This window comes from Penicillium argentinense (genome assembly GCF_028826775.1).
Source record: "Penicillium argentinense strain IBT 30761 chromosome Unknown utg000011l_segment0_segment0, whole genome shotgun sequence".
Taxonomy (NCBI): domain Eukaryota; kingdom Fungi; phylum Ascomycota; class Eurotiomycetes; order Eurotiales; family Aspergillaceae; genus Penicillium; species Penicillium argentinense.
This window is the reverse complement of record NW_026622670.1, coordinates 652,866-668,810: the sequence shown is the minus strand read 5'-3', so window position 1 is coordinate 668,810 and position 15,945 is coordinate 652,866. Positions and strand designations below refer to the sequence as shown.

General features: G+C 49.4%; 7 protein-coding genes across 7 annotated transcripts; all 7 read right to left on the bottom strand.

The window, feature by feature from the left end:
- Window positions 1-2,120: 2,120 nt before the first annotated feature.
- On the bottom strand, window positions 2,121-4,037 carry N7532_011263 (MFS transporter; the record flags this gene model as incomplete). Its single annotated transcript, XM_056623754.1, has 7 exons — window positions 2,121-2,375; window positions 2,429-3,001; window positions 3,056-3,116; window positions 3,149-3,396; window positions 3,449-3,614; window positions 3,679-3,943; window positions 4,022-4,037. The coding sequence occupies 7 exons, from the start codon at window positions 4,035-4,037 to the stop codon at window positions 2,121-2,123; spliced, it is 1,584 nt and encodes a 527-aa protein (XP_056468742.1).
- Window positions 4,038-4,384: 347 nt separating this feature from the next.
- On the bottom strand, window positions 4,385-4,858 carry N7532_011262 (uncharacterized protein; the record flags this gene model as incomplete). Its single annotated transcript, XM_056623753.1, has 1 exon — window positions 4,385-4,858. One exon carries the CDS (start codon window positions 4,856-4,858, stop codon window positions 4,385-4,387), a length of 474 nt encoding a protein of 157 aa, XP_056468741.1.
- An 894-nt stretch (window positions 4,859-5,752) lies between these two features.
- Window positions 5,753-6,217, bottom strand: N7532_011261 (uncharacterized protein; the record flags this gene model as incomplete). The annotated part of the gene is made up of 1 exon (XM_056623752.1): window positions 5,753-6,217. The coding sequence occupies one exon, from the start codon at window positions 6,215-6,217 to the stop codon at window positions 5,753-5,755; it is 465 nt and encodes a 154-aa protein (XP_056468740.1).
- Window positions 6,218-6,342: 125 nt separating this feature from the next.
- On the bottom strand, window positions 6,343-7,632 carry N7532_011260 (uncharacterized protein; the record flags this gene model as incomplete). The annotated part of the gene is made up of 1 exon (XM_056623751.1): window positions 6,343-7,632. The coding sequence occupies one exon, from the start codon at window positions 7,630-7,632 to the stop codon at window positions 6,343-6,345; it is 1,290 nt and encodes a 429-aa protein (XP_056468739.1).
- Window positions 7,633-8,390: 758 nt separating this feature from the next.
- On the bottom strand, window positions 8,391-9,029 carry N7532_011259 (Glycoside hydrolase 18 protein; the record flags this gene model as incomplete). The annotated part of the gene is made up of 1 exon (XM_056623750.1): window positions 8,391-9,029. One exon carries the CDS (start codon window positions 9,027-9,029, stop codon window positions 8,391-8,393), a length of 639 nt encoding a protein of 212 aa, XP_056468738.1.
- Window positions 9,030-9,703: 674 nt separating this feature from the next.
- Window positions 9,704-10,350, bottom strand: N7532_011258 (uncharacterized protein; the record flags this gene model as incomplete). Its single annotated transcript, XM_056623749.1, has 2 exons — window positions 9,704-10,176; window positions 10,221-10,350. 2 exons carry the CDS (start codon window positions 10,348-10,350, stop codon window positions 9,704-9,706), a joined length of 603 nt encoding a protein of 200 aa, XP_056468737.1.
- A 2,218-nt stretch (window positions 10,351-12,568) lies between these two features.
- N7532_011257 (mandelate racemase/muconate lactonizing enzyme family protein) lies at window positions 12,569-13,678 on the bottom strand (the record flags this gene model as incomplete). Its single annotated transcript, XM_056623748.1, has 1 exon — window positions 12,569-13,678. The coding sequence occupies one exon, from the start codon at window positions 13,676-13,678 to the stop codon at window positions 12,569-12,571; it is 1,110 nt and encodes a 369-aa protein (XP_056468736.1).
- Window positions 13,679-15,945: the final 2,267 nt, after the last annotated feature.

The following is a 15,945-nucleotide window of genomic DNA, read 5'->3' as shown; positions in this document are numbered from 1 at the left end:
ACCAGCTTCGACGGAAGAAGGTTGCTTGGAAGCAGGTGATGCTTATATCCCTCGAAGCAGCAAAACTCAAGCTCTCAGCCTACTACAGAGACACCGACAAGATTGACAGTCATCTCTACGCAGTTGGCACAATCCTTTCTCCACAGGATAAACTCAAGTTCTTCTCGACTCCCGACTGGGATCCAGACCCAGGATCTGGGGTCGACTACCGAGCAGCCTATCGCCAGAGCCTTGAGTCCTTCCTCGAGAAGTACTCTGAGAGTTTTGCCGAGGACCATCAAAGGTTAGGTGGTCCGACTATAAGTTCGATACCGGATGAATTTGATTTAGCTTGTGCTCTAGATGAGTCGCAGCAGTCTCAAATTTCACAGCCAGCACAGTCAGATGAGCTTACAAGGTATCTTGATAGCAGTAAGTATTTCTTGATCTCTATTTGAGCAATTACTGACTTGTCCTTTAGATATAGTCACAAATGCCCAGCCTCTGACCTGGTGGAGAGATCATCAAGATAAGTTCCCTACGATGGCAAGGCTTGCTCGCGATGTGCTCTCTATCCCAGCTAGTGGTGCAGGGGTAGAGCGGCTTTTTAACTCTGCACGAGATATCTGTCATTATCGTCGAGGCTCTCTTCAACCTCAAACAATCTCAGATCTTATGATGTATATGTGTACATCACGGTTTGAGATTCATGAAGAGGAGCGAATAATGCTTTCTGAATATCTTTCGGCTCAGGAGATACAGGCTGCAAAGGAAGAGAGAACACAGCAGCAACTCGCTGTTGATCCAATTAGCGACAATGAAGAGGATGAAGCGTCTACGACACAGCTCCGAGCCAGGTCCCAGCCCCGAGCTATCTCGAAGACCCGACCAACCTCGCAGGCTGCCCAGGGTCCGTCCGCAAAAGCACTCGGCAAAAGACGTATAAGCAATATAGCTGACTATGTGAGAGGTGATGAGGAGGAAGACGATGGTCAAGAGTCGGAAGCAATACCCCTGCCGGAGATACAGCACCGAGTGTCAGGCAGAGTCCGTAAGCGTTCAAGGTTGCTAGATGGGTATGAAACGTCTAATATGTAATTCGAGATTCGGGCAGTCTTTTCGGTTGATTCATTAGTTTGATTTGTTTTGATTTAATTCATTCTACATTGCCAAATTAGGAAACTTCTCCTCTAAGTACTGTAAGTAAGATACTCAAAAATACAGACAAAATCTGCATAACTTATGCTCCGGGTGACTTGGCAATGTTTGCCTTGTTTGACGACCCTGAGGGTAGGTTCTCGACCCTGAGGGTAGGTTCTCGACTTTTATGGCCCTAGCCTGACCCCATTTCAGGGTCTAACCTTACGACCCTAAAACCTGCGTGGTCCGGGTCGCGGTCCGGGTCGTCAGGGTCACCCTCGGGTCGTGGCGAGGTCTAATTGTGTCACATTGGCATTTGTTCACCCTGTCGCTCTGAAAAATCTCGCAGATCTCCTCGTGCGAAAACCGCTAGAATTTTCATTATGAAGACCAGCCCATACCAGTCTTGTAGTTGTGAGACCATTGGAAGATCCAGTGTCGTTCTTACCTAAAAGGCGCGAAAATTGGTCACATCTACATCATCCAATCAGGTACTCCCACCAGACACTCAAGACGGATTTCGACACGGGCACTGCGAGGCACCACCAGGCCGCAGGCCCCCGCCCCAACAAAATCGAAGCAATTCGAAAGTCTAGCAGTATCCCAACAAAATGAAAACTGTGCGGATGATCTGCGCGGGGCTGAAATTCCATGGCGAATTGAAAATTGCAGCGTGTGGAGTTGGGTGCACTATGTGACTAATTGATGAGCTTAAGAAAAGCGCTTTGCCGAATGTCTGTAGTGGTTTATCTTTTGGACGGGCGTGGTACATCCCATCACAATGCAATAAGACAGGTGAACTTTGCGCGATATATTACATCTCATTTTCTCTAGCAAATCTGAGAGCAGCGATGTCCACATATTTTGATCACCCATAACAATTAACAATGCTCATTCCTTGACGTGATTCGTAAAAAAAAGCCATATACTCCCTGATGCAGTAATTATGTTTGTTGCAACAGTGCGAAGAGCGGACAAATACAATTCCCACTCCCAAATGTTTAAAACTGCACGTGGAACAGCTTGCTAGTTCTAATGCGCTCACCAAAGACGTAGAAAATGACGGGTAGCGGGCACAATGCCAGCGCAATGAACCCAAGCAGTGAGTTACCCCACCCCAGCCCGAGAGTCTCATACATCTTTGGCCCGGCGAGCGGAAGCAAGCAGCCAGCCAGAGATCGGAAGACTGTATTCGCAGCCATAGCACTCGCCGCATAGATGGTGAAGGCGTCGACGAGGTAAGTGCTGACAGTCATCTAAATCGAGACAGATTAGCGACGTTCCCGGTTTTACGAAGATGTAAACTCACAAATGAAATCAGCATCCCAACACCAAGAAAAGACGTCCCAATAATCGGCACAATCCAATGCGTTTTATAATACGCCGTCCACCCATACATGAAGAGCGAAGCAGGAACAAACAGCGAGCCAGGAATCATAGGTGGAAGCCGATACTCCGGCTTACTGGCCCCATTCTTCGCAGTCAAATACTTCAGCAGGCGATCGGATGTCGCGCCGAGAATGACAAGCCCGATTATCGAGCCGATGCCGATGCCTAGATACGAGAGGCCGACTGAGCCTTGCGAGAAGCCGTATTGGTCTTCGAAGACGGAACTGATGGTCGTGAAGAGGAGGTAGAGGTAGCCGTAGACGACGCCGACGTAGAGCGAGAGAAGGAAGACGATTGGTGACATGAAGAGCATTTTTGTTGGGCGTACGACGGAGAAGATGAAGAGGTCGCGCGGGGTTCGGCCTGTGTCGAGGGCGGAGCGGAGGTTGGGATTGCCGGTTTCTTTTTGGAGTCGTTTGGTTTTGCGGGCTAGGAGAGTTGGCGCGTAGGATTCTTTGATGGTCAGGATGGAGCTGAATACCACGGCGCCGCTCTGTATGATATTAGAGAGTGTACCGATAGAAATTGTCTGATGGGCTGTACTTACAGCCATAGCGAGCACCCAGAAGGTCCATCTCCAGCCTTTTGCTTGTGCGAGGTATCCCCCGCTATTTGGTGGTTAGTACTGGCATGTACAAACCAGGAAAAAATATATTTACCAACGGGACCAACAACAGGACCAATGAGGGGTCCAATGGCCCAAGCCGCCATGGCACTACCTCTTTTCTCCTGCGCAAACATATCCGCAATTGAGCCCGCGCCTATGGTCAACGGACAGCTACCCACGCAGCCAGCGAAGAAGCGGAAGACAGTCAAGCTGCCAATATCCGGCGCGACAGCACAGGTAATTGTCCAGATCACATAGAAGATGTTGCAGACATTGTAGACCTAGGAAAGAGTTAACACCAATATATGAAGAGCCTCAGAGAAATCTACTTACCCATCGTCTCCCATAGAGTTCCGAAATAGGCGCAATGAGAAGAGGACCGAAGCAATACCCGAGCAGGTACACCGAAACAACAAAGGATGCAAGTTCTGTGCTTGTGATTTCGAAATCTTTGACGAGTTGGTTGACGCCGGGTGCAAACATGGAAGAGCCGAGGGGTCTTGTATATGATATTCACGTTAGCCCTGGCAAGGCGAGATGACGGGTGGGAAATTGATCCTTACGTCAGGAATGTTATCAAAGCGATCGAGACAGTTGCGCTGACTTTCTGCTTCTTGGTCCAGTTGAGAGGGTTCTCCGGGTCATTGGGACCATCCCAATCGACAATGTTGGGGTCGCGAGCGACATCCTCCTTTTCTATCGCGTCTTCGGTTGTTTTTGTTCCCGCTTCGAGATCGACCTTTTCGTGGAATGAGCGCTTTTTCTCATCGATTTGGGGGATTTCCACATTGCTTGCGCCGGGCGTTGATCCGTCGATCGACGGTGTCTCTGCAAATATTTTTTAGACATTGCTTACTAGGTCCGGAGCAAGACGCAGTAATTTTATCGTCGAGATCCGATACATACTCTCAGGATCCACCATATTCCAAGCGTAGATTTCTGGTCAATCGCGTTGTGTATTTGACTTGCTGTTTGATGTAGCCACCGGTAGGACGAAATGCAGGGAAACCGCCGCGGGCGAACCACGCGGGCAACAAGCTTTCTCCAAAACCCAAGCAGAGACCCAGTCGCGTGGAGGGAAAGTATCAGACCCACTAGCAAAGACTGCAAGTAGACCTTCTCGGGGCGACAGAAAACGAAGCAAAGTAAGGGGGAAACGGTTGACCGGAATTCACGACGCAGCAAAGACTGGGAAAGCGAAGGTTTAAAGAGATCTGCTCGACGCACGATCTCGGGGTTTAGACCGGGGCCTTTCCGCGTTGGTTTGCACTATCCACCTCGCACTCCTCCAGTCTTGTGCACCTCGCATTTATCCTCATGCCGGCGATCGGAGCAGCACATCGACTGTGCATAACTTCCGTGCATAGCGATTCGATCCGGTGCTTGGCGAGCGTTTCTGATTCGAGCGCCACGCCGGTCAGCTGGTGGTGAGCTTGGGCGGGTCTGGCCGAGATCGAGGATGGGACGACTGTTGGGTCTCCGTGGACTTTCCATGGAGGCTTCAAGGAGACTCCGGGGCCAGTCTTGCGAGGCGTGATCGATGAAAATGCTGCAGTCTTGGCCTTGAGGCGTGCCAAATGGGGCGAAGACGTGCTTTAGGTAAATGGTGTAGACCCGCTCCCCCTCAAAAAGGGGTGTGGATTGCAGTGGAGACATACTTATACCGTGGAGTGTTCGGAGTGCCAGCTCCGTACTCCAGATGCCACTTGGAACAGCCCGAATTCCTTCGTAATCAAGTGCCATGCTGGCGCTTTGGAACCTGCTGTTGACTGGCGAAGACTCCGCATGTCGCCCATGGGACAGAGTTAGGGGTTGATTGGCGGGGTTAGGTTTTCGGAACGAATTTGCCGATTCGGAGTGAACCCTGGTTTTCGGGTGGTTTTCGGGTTTAACGATGTGGTTTGTGGGGTTAAGCTTGTCACTACATCCTAACGCTCAGCATGTGGACTATAGACATACCCTGGAGTACGAGGCACCGTCATCAATACTAGCAGCTGTCAGCCGCTGGATGAGGCAGTCTCCTTTCCCTGTCCAACACCTGACTACTGGCAATAGGGTTGCCTAGTTCATCGCCATCGCGGGTTCATGCATGTTGGCTTTTCTTGGCGGCTAGGATCAGTGCAAACGTGCTCATAGAGGACGGAGTCGGTGGTGCGCCTTCTATATAGACTAGGTCGCTCTGAAAAGTTTCGTCTAAACCGTGTGGGTATTCGGTCTCAAGCCCCTGGTATGCTGCTATTTATTGCTACGATCGATTAAGGATGCGACTGAATTCTATGTTCTTACCAACTTTTAATATTGATTAAGCGCTTAGCGAAGGAATTTTTTGATGAAATGAATGCTTCCCGATCACTACGAGGTCTACCCAGCAGTCACGACGGCTGGCAGGAACCATGTTTCATCATTGCAAGTTCGTGACAATGCATTTACAGGCTTCCATCAAACTTCATCGGGCTAGGAACGATCAAGATACCAACAAGGAGAATGTGAACGTGAACGGAAGAAGAAATACGATTGAATGCATCGATTGATGTCTGAACACACGCAGCAATTGTTCAAATAAACACGTATACGCTCAGCAAAAAAAAAAAAAAAAAACCGAATTTGCAATTCCAAAACACATCCAAACCTCGCAAATTAACATTTAACCTCCCGAATAATCAACCAAAGACACTTCCGAAACCTCTCCCCATCCTCATCACCGGGCCCTTTAAGCGCCTTATACCGATCAACTAGGCGATAACTATGCCTCTTCTTCAGGGTCGAATTAAAACGGATCAACTTCGACTGCGCCGTCCAAGGTAAAACATCAACCTGCAACTCCGCAAGCCAAGGCTGCAAAACCCGTAGACGTCGCTGCTGCAAATCCAATTCCTGCGCACTCTTCTGCTTGCTCATAATACCCTCCGACTTGAGCGATAGCTCCGCCAATTGCATCGCAACGCTCGATTCGCGATTAATGCGGCCCTGTGAGTCCATGATTGGGATGCGGGCGATGTGTGCTAACGCGTCCATTTTCGCTAGCTCGGCTTTTAGCCCGTGCGAGGCAAAGAGGTTTTTATTCGCTTGGCGGATTACGGCGTCGGAGCGGCTTTTTGACATCTCGTTGCCGCTGAATGATGCGATGCCGCTTACCGCCGACCCAATCCATTGGAGTGGGAAGAGGATTGGTACGTTTTTTAGGATCCCTCCTGTCGCGTCGAGGACTTGCATTGGGGGACTGGAGGTCATTGCGTCGTTGAGGGAATCGAGGAAGGAGAGGAAGGTGTCCTTTGGGATGTTGTATTCATGAAGGATTGGGGCGTAGGCGCGGAGGAGGGGGATCCTGCTGCTGAATCGACGGCGGGAATGGCGATGGGTCGATTTTGGTATTCTGGTGGTGCTTCGCCCTCACCCTGGGCTGCGGCGGCGTCCGCGTGATATTCGGCTGCTTCTGAATTCTTTGGGGGAACGAATAGGGGTGCGGGCAAGACGACGTTGTCTGGGCCCATGGGTCCGTATGGGGTGTCTTGTGCTGGGGGAGGGAACCTGTTGTCTGGTTCGATGGGTTTGAATGGGCTGTCTGGTTTCATTGGGGCGAAGGAGTTATTTGATGTGCCTTGGCCGAATTGGCTGGCTGGTGTCGTTGGGTTGAAGCTGTTCTTTGGTGGCATTTGATTGAAACGATTCTCTGGCCCCATGGGGTTGAACTGGCCGTTTGGTTGCATCTGATTAAATTGGTTATCGGGAGTCGCTTTGAAACGTCCATTCGGTGGCACCTGGTTGAATTGATTGTTCGGTTGCATTTGATTCAACTGGGCATTATTGAACTCATGCTCAGGAGCCATGGAAGTGTATTGGCTGTCGGGACTCGGTTTGAAAGGTCCATTTGCAGGCAGCTGACCAAAGTGATTATTCGGCGGCATCTGCTGAAATTGACGATTCGGTTGCATCTGCTGGAACTGTGCGTTCGGCTGCATCGGACTGAACTGATTCCCCTTCTGCACCGGTCCAAACGAGCCACCCAGCGACATCTGATTGAACGAATTATTCGTCGATGCCTGATTATATGGATTGTTTGAGCCTATCTGATTAAATGAGGCATTTCGCTCCATTGGTCCAAACGAGTTATTCCTTTCGATCTGACTGAACCCGTTCGACGCCATCCGCATGGGCGCCTTCTCCGGAACGACGACTTCAGGTAGTGAAGTGTATGGGGTCTCCTGGACGACAACCTCGGGCAGCGATGAATAAGGTGTTGGGTCAATCATCACTTCTGGTGCGTCGGCTGAGCCCCGACGTTCTGTTTTGGCGTCGGGCTTGGATTCAGACTGGAAGTCGAGCTTGGAATCATGTCTGAAATGCATCCTGGATTCGTTCTTGGGCTCTAACTTCGGATCGGGCTTTGGCTCTGACACTTCAATTGCTGACTCGTCGACCGCAGTCGAGTATGCCGGGAGCCCGATCTCTTCTCTCATGTGGTCTTCTTGCGCGGCATACTGGCGTTTCAATTCGTCGTAGGGGTTCATACCTGGCATCGTAGCCGACGTTTTCTCGGTTGATTTCAGGGGCAGTCTTGACAGTGTCGTAAATATTTCTAAGTCAATGTGCCTCGACCTGTCTGAAGGCTTGGTTTCGACGGCGTGGCTTGGCGGGGTAGGCTTTTAGACAGCGCGAATATTGTATAGATATGGACAACGCCAACAGTCTAAAATCCCACTTTGTAGCGAAGGACGAAGTATGAAACCTTTTGAAAAAACCCAGAGAACAGCTATGAAAAAGAGAAAATAAGAGAAAGGTGGAACGCTGAAAATATGATACGAACCAGCTTGGCCCCAGTCTTTCGGCCCCCAACATGACAGCAGACGCGGCTTATCGCCCGATAACGCTATTGCGCATTGGGTATGGACCGCGAGATCATCACTGGGGACAAATAAGAATGAGGGCGGCTGCAGGTGTTTATGAGGCGCTGCTGCCAATGGCTTTGAAGGGATGCAGCCTCCACGAAGGTTGTAGTCCGTACCGTCACCGTCTATAAATCAAGAGTCGCCACCGAGTAACAAGCTGGAGTATTAATGACTCCTCAAAATTTGAAGCAATGAATATATATATTGAAGCAATCCAGGAGGCCTTCGCCGAGAAACAGGGGGTATTCCTCTAAAAATAGACATTATATTGACATTGTACTAGTATTCATCATCATTGTACATATTTCGAATTCGAGAAGATTGATGCACACATTCGCGTCCTCAGTCGAAGAGAGCATGAATTTCTATAGCATTCGCTTCGAGGCTGGCTAGATCAACGCAATGGCACCGAGAGCAGCACCTGCGACAGCACCCAGAGATCCAGTCAACGCGCCGCCGGCGTTGAACGTGGTAGTCGTCTGGGCAGAGGCAGAACCGCTAGAACTTGCACCTGCACCAGAACTGGAACTTCCAGTGACATCAGAACTCATAGAGAGAATCGGAGCCGGAGTAGTAGACGGGAACGAGGTGGCACTGTTATCAGGCGTCGGGATAGTCGCAGTGGAAGTGACCACAACGACAGTCGAACTACCAGTGACGGTGCTAAATGAGGTCTCTGTGACGATATGCACAGTTCCAGACGAGGACGAAGACGACTCGAAGGTGGTGCTAGGATCCGCATCCGTCGCAGTCGCAGTCGCAGTCGCAGAGGGTGTCCAGCAGGGAAGGTACGAAGGACCTGTCGCCCGCGTCTCAGAACCGGTGTACATGGGACATCCCGGGACGTCCGTCTTGGGCGGAGCACGGCCACCGCCGCAGTCAAGGGGATCGCAGATCTCGCCGGTCTCGGGGTCGTACCAGTGGACGATGCGGTCGGCGCAGGTGGTGTAGCTGATGGTGTTGCAGCCTTCGGCGGCGACGCGGGAGGCTAGGAGCAGCAGGGGGACGGTTGCAAGTGTTTTCAGCATATTTTAGATTTTTCTCTGGAAGACTTTCAAAGAGTAGTAAACGGTGCCGCTTGCCGTGAGGATAGACTGTAGGGCTGATTGTGGAGTGAGTTAAGATCAGCGCAGACGGAGAAGCTGGGGATCGTTCCGCAGAAATACGTGAGCGCAGTCTGACGGGGTCGTACACCCGGAATTATGCCCCAGAAAGAAATTGTAAGCCTCTTCTGCGTTGGGAAAAGCGCGGGTCGGGGTGCAGTTCCCCTGGACTGCGCGCTGAGACATAACCTATCGTGTGCGGTCGCTTGGGGGTAGGGCGGCGCTAAGCTTCTTTTCAGGGCTCTGGGGCAGCTCAGGGTCGCATTTGCGGAAATTAGTGCAACAGGACCCTCATTTGGAGCGGATTGTGCTCCGATGGTTTGGCGAGGCGTTCGCCTGACTGGAAGCGTTCGTGCTAGTTCATTTTGGCGGGTGGAGAGTGCCCGGTTATCCGGAGATGAGATCCACCAGTTCTAAAATGGAGACTGACATGACAGCCATATACACTATATTTTCCCCTCATATACATTCTGACACCCTCGAATAACTTCACAAAATCGATCTCTGACATGAAGAGCATGCGGGCATTGACCGCGGGTAGGACCAGGAGAATACGAGCGAGCGAAGACGATGTAAACCCTTGGAGCCATCCCAGATCGCTATGACCGTTGAGGATGAGGTATGGCCCGAGTCCTCGGTATTCCATTCCTCACAAGCCTCTCCCTCAATATTCTCTTTGGCTTCTTCATTCCCGTATGCCTGACAGCAGAGCTCGGAACCGGATTGAAACCCCTAAAGACATGACGACGAAGAGGAAAATCATCACTAAGGATTTCAGATTGAATCTTCTTCTTGAGAGTCGAGTGGAGAAACTCAGTACAACTCATTTTATGATACTCCCACATCCAGTCCCGACCCTGATTCACCAGAACAGTCCACTCATCTGGATGCTGGCCGGGGAGACACCGCCAGAACAGATTCTCGCCATTATCTGTCGTCGCCCAGGGGATCACAAAGCTGCCTTGTATCTGCAGCTCTGGCGGCTTGGCCTCAATCTCCCACATTGTTTCGTTGGCCTCGGTCGTGTAGTCGGTAAGTCCACCAGGTCGTAGTGCCTGTTTCGGCAGTCTGGCTCGAGGATGTACATGTATTCTTCCAGGTAGCCGCCGCCCATACGGTCGATCAGTTCTTTGTAGTCGCTTGGTAGGGCGGTTTCCATTTGAGTTTCGATTACCTCCCAGTCTTTCTTTGTTGTGGAGTCTGGGGCGCTGAGTGTCTTGATGATTTTGGAGACTGCATTGCTCATTTTGGCTGAGGGCTTTGCGCGATGTACCAGGCTAGATGCCATGATCGTTTACAAGTGTTCTCCGCGCTGGTGCCAATTATGAGGCTCGCTGTCGAATGTCGCAGCTGGCGAGATGGTGGAGTAAACAGGGCCGGGTCTACGATAATCTGGCGAGTCGATTAGTGGTGTTGGCATCCAGGGCCCAAGCATCTACTTCCTTGCCAAAGAGTCGATATACCTCGAAATTGCAGGGAACTTTCAAAGCAATTCACGTTCTCTCACATCGGCCTCAACCAATGGTGCGCACTCGAAGTGCCTTACTTTCATGAGGGCTTGTCTTGGCAACCGCCCCCAACCTCGCTCGAAGCCCGAGTCTCTTTTCAGAACCTCGACTTTTTGAGACGGCGTATCTTTACTCCGAGAGTCCCCAGCTGGTTTCTTTGTATCCAGGCATTCTCAGGCAACTCTTCTCCGGCTTTTTATTCTTCAAGATGACACAACCCCCCGAATTCGGCAGTTCAATTCTCCTACAGTTCATCCCGGTCCGCCACCAAGCATTACTCCTGTGATGCTGGACACCTCGCTGAAATACCCAACCTTTTTGTCGAAGATATTGCTAAGTTCCTATGGGACGAGTTTAACATATTAGCGTCTTCATCCAACATTCAATGTGCTTTTTCTCGGGCTGTTGGACCAAAAAGACAGCTCAGCAGAAAGCCAAAGAACAAAACGCTCAACTACGTGATTTCTACTAACACAGACTATCCAAGTTTCGTTCATACTATCTTGTCTTTGTTGATAAATCTGGATGTGATAAACGGGTGGGGCATGGGTGAACTGGTTGGTTACCACTAGGCGTGACATCCGTCTAAATGTTAATTTCATCGGGGCCAACTATCAGATACTGCTAGCGTATACTCAATATTTTACCCTTCTGTCTCTCATTTTGAAAAGTTCAACAGATGCGGTGTTGTTCGAATCCTTTATTGAGCAGCTTCTACAGCACTGCGGGAAGTGGCTGGAGCCACAATCTGTGCTTATTATGGATAACACATCCTTCCATCATTTAGAACGGATTAAGCAGTTGTGTTCTGATGCGGGAGTCAGGTTGCTGTACCTCCCGCCTTACTCACCAGGTTTCAACCCTATAGAGTTCTTTGCCGAGCTGAAAGCTCACATCAAGGAAGTTTGGCCGAGTATTGAAAAGGATCCTGACCAAGGGCTTCTTGCCTTCCTTCGGCGGGGCGTTCATGATGTTGGCGCAAAGCAGGAGAGCGCTAAAGACCATTTCTGCCATGTAGGTATAACGATAGAGAAAGTATGAGCGGCCGTAGTTCCAGGAAGCCAGGCATGTGCAATGAGTAGCATAGGCCAGGTTGCGTGTCATACTCCGCCCGTGATACAGTATTAAACCAGTTTGCTTTGTTCTTCGAGATCCTTAAATCAATATTAACATTTTGTATCTGGACGACGGACGCCAAGAAGCCGGAGGGATGGGGATGTCAATTGTTCAAGGAGAATTGCTGTAGAGGTCAGCAAGCAAGTGATGTGCAATCGAGGGTCACACAAGAAAGTACTCTGCTGTGTCAAATTATATCTATGCTGGGAACTTGACGGTATTTTTTTTTTTTTCGAAAAGTACGCCGCTGCAGGCTATTCTATATCTGCTATACATATGATGTCTAGACTAAATTACTACTATTTTCGTAGTGAGCGATTTCTCCGCGCTGCTTCACCCTAAAGGCCGATGTCGCGCACGAACCGTCAAGCAGCACCTACTTTCACACCATGCTTGACAAAAAAAAAAAAGAAAATAGATCGTGATTTTCATAGATTACCTAAGGCCAAGGCACTTCTCGAGGGTCACATCACGTGCTTTCTTGATGCTACCCCTGAAAGCCTCATTTCTCACTCGTGACTGCTGCCATTCAGTATGATCCTCCATGGCTACGTCAAGTAGCCCATGAACTAATGATTGGTTCGTCACATGCCTTCGCGACCCTTTCATAGAGTTCATTGTATATTGTATGTGTCATCCAGTCTACACGAAGATTCAAATTATCCTAACAGGCTCCTACGGAAATCTCGCAAGTTGATCCTCCCTCGGATCGATAATGGATGAATTATATCTACCCTCTGAACTTTTCCAAAAAAAAAAAAAAAAAAAAAAAAAAAAAAAAAAAAAAAATTGGACTTATGAAATGCCCACTGGCTGTCACAGCTATCTTGATTTACCACATCAAGCTGTAATTTGAAATAGTGGCTCTCCAAGGAATTCAACATTGACAGGACCAAACCCGTTTCCAGGAAGCGAGGCAGGCGTTATCCGACCATCTGCTTGCATACGAGGAATATCAGAAATCAGTGGGTTCGTCCATTCAGCGAAGAGGTCGACAGCGCGCAGCCGGTCAGGGCGCGTGGAGGCTGCTAACTGAAGATTTTGCGCGGTCGTCAGAGCACAACCCCAAGTGTCATCGACATTAACCATCATCTCAAGTGCCACAGCTGCATCACGCAGGATGCGGGCCTTAGTGATACCACCGACGCGCGAGAGCTTAATATTTACTCCTGTGATTCCTGCTCCGTGGGCCGCCACGATATCGGCCATTGTGAAAACACACTCATCAAGGATAACCGGTAATCCAGTACGACGGCCCACTTCTGCGCAGTCAGAAAGCGATCGGCATGGTTGTTCCAACGGTATAGTGATATCCCGTCCTAGAGCCCGAGCAAAGGTAATGGCGTGATCGAGGTTCCAACTAGCATTGGCATCAGCCCAGACTTTGATACCTTCAGGAAGAGCCTCGCAAATAGCCCTGACACGTCGGGCATCAACTAGCGGATCGTCCCCGACCTTAAGTTGCAAGGCTATCACTCCCTTATCAAGTTCAGCCTGAGCTTTCTTAACAATGTTAGGGATTTCTCCAAATCCGATGACCGAAAACGCAGGTGATTTATCGGAGAGACGCCCACCGAGCAAAACATGTGCCGGTAACCCCACGGCTTTGCCTAAAATATCCCAGCAAGCGATGTCAATAACAGACTTGGCTGCTATTCCCGACATCATAGCTCGATCCATAACTGCACTAATCGCTGCAGGTGATCGCGGGTCGAGGCCGATAATCTGTGGACAAAGTTTCTTCAACGCGGCAATCTCTCCGGTAAAGGAGCTAGGCAAATAGTCGCTGCCCAGTGGCGCGTTCTCGGCCCAACCTTCAATGCCACTATCTGTGCGAACTCGGATAACGATAGAAGGCTCGCCGGTGCTGGTGCGACCACCAGACATTGTGTGGACCCCATACTTGTAGTTGGCCTTGTAACTGAAGGCGGTAATATCAGTAATCCGCATTTTGCCTGCAGTAGTTTCATCAGTGGCGTTGCTTACGGAGTGAAGGGAATGCGAAGCCACTAACCTTTAATTTTCGGTCTCTTTGAATTTCTGTGGCCCAATGATGTTCGATAATCTAAGTTGTTCCGTAATACTTTCTCGAGGTGCCTTATAGCGCAGTGAACGAAACATGAATTTATTTGGCCATGCGGGTCAGTTGTCTCCAAATAAGTGACAGCATCAGCGTGGGAAGCCAAGCAACGTCAGCGCAGAACATCGGGATCGCAGCCGTAGTGAGGACAAATGCAGTAGATAAGAATGTACCGGAGGACCAAAGAACCACCAGGACCAGTAGAACTGTTTGGGGCCCCGTCGCCACCGGATATTTAAGCCGAGGTGGGTCATACTATTTGTACACGAGAATACCCCGCAAATTGAGCTGGGCTGCCATGCGCATTACTTCAAACAACGTCAGATACCCCCGCTGCTGAAGAGTCACTCACTGAGACGACTGTGTATGCTGAGCTACTTTCTAAGGGGTAAGGGACACGATTATTTGAGTCATCAAATGTCGATACTTATGCTCCGGCGAGAGTGGCAACTTACAATGGTTTTGTCGAGAATCACAGGGTGGAAGAAAACTGGTACAACGGTGAAAAGCATAGAGCTTGGCTCTTGTGGAATTTATGCTTTCTATCAGAAATGTAGGTACTAGAATATAGGCCATTGTTGAGGAAATCGACCTCAATTTCTGGGATTATAGCTAGTAGATTGATTCGAAACAGTTCATCCACTTAACCCCGCAGGATATCATATGAAGATATACCTAGTTAAGGTATTAGCTATTTCCGTCGGAACGCTTGCCGTGAAGGGGCCACGATAGGCATCAAACCGGGCTCTGCGACCGATGCGCGACGCGGGGCAGATGATCAATAATGTTACATAAACTAACAGCATCACAATTGTGTTGAATACGGTCTCATAGTTTTCCGAGCCACCTATCTGCACAGAACTACAGAGTAACCAAATTCACCCAGGATAAGCAATAGTGGAGATTTCGAAACAAGGCCTTACTGGTAAGACTTGCCTATCACCTTGACCCCAGATGGACCTTCAGGAAGCACCAAGTGCTGTACGAAAGCAACTACGAGACGCAGAAGGGAGAAGTTGACACTTTGCTAGTTCAGATGTTGCCTTGTTTGTGGCTTTTGTTGCTTTTGCGTGGAATTTTCTAGGAGTTTCAGGCTTCTAATTTTAGACTCTTGTATCTGTCTTTCGATCTATAAAAAGGAACTGATATTATTACGGATAGGTACAAAAAGTGTTATTTTCCTGTATCATGTGATTATGGTTTGAAAGAGCAGTTCTGTGTTTCCGACATAGAAGGCGATGTTGGGCGCCACTGTATTGTCAAAGTCTGGATTGAGGGTGTAATTTGGGGATGAATCTCGAGGTATTGGCATGGTTTCTTTTGATAATCATGCAACAGGTTATGCTAATGCCTCGATATTTATCCCAGGAATACACCCTGGTGTCACTAAAATGGGTATGTTCAGAGCCACGTTTACCCTGGATGGTCTAAAGACACCAGGAACGACATGCGGCGAGAACACTGTGCAGTACCCTTCCATTCAAAAGTCCATTATTTGCGCTTTATCTCAGTGCTGTTGCCGGGAATTCTAACTCTTTTTGAAATTCCCAGAGACAGAAAGGAGAGGAATGTCAGATAATGGACCTCCACATGGAGGCCCACTTGTCTTCAAACCGGAACAATCTGTGATCGAAGACATGGTGGGAAAGTGGCAGCCATTTTCCGATGCTGCGCCCTCTGATTATGGATGTGTCTTCCTTTTTTTACTTTTTGTGGCAGGTCACTTTCAACCCAGCCCAGGTCAAAGCATGCAAATGCAATATCCCTCTGCCATTAGAAAAGTCCATCTTGAAATGCGTGGGACTTGGGGTATTTTCTTCTCTTTTCAATATTGAAGGAAATCGCCCCATTGAAAAGAGAAGAAAATACCCCAAGGCCCGCATTTCGAAGGTGATGGGCCTCTCCTTGGAGGGATCTTTGCCTAAAACGGAAATCCTATGATGGGGGGATATGGGTCGAGGAGTAACAGCCACTATAGCGGTTGAGGTTGGATGGTGGCTCGCTTTTTATCTGTAGACGTGTCACGTGTCTGCCCCCTCTTCCTGCTGTGGCAATTCGCTCTCAACCTCAGCGAAGGTCAATAGCATGCACATGCAATGACCTTCTGTTTAGAAGTCCATGGTATCCGGATGCTGGA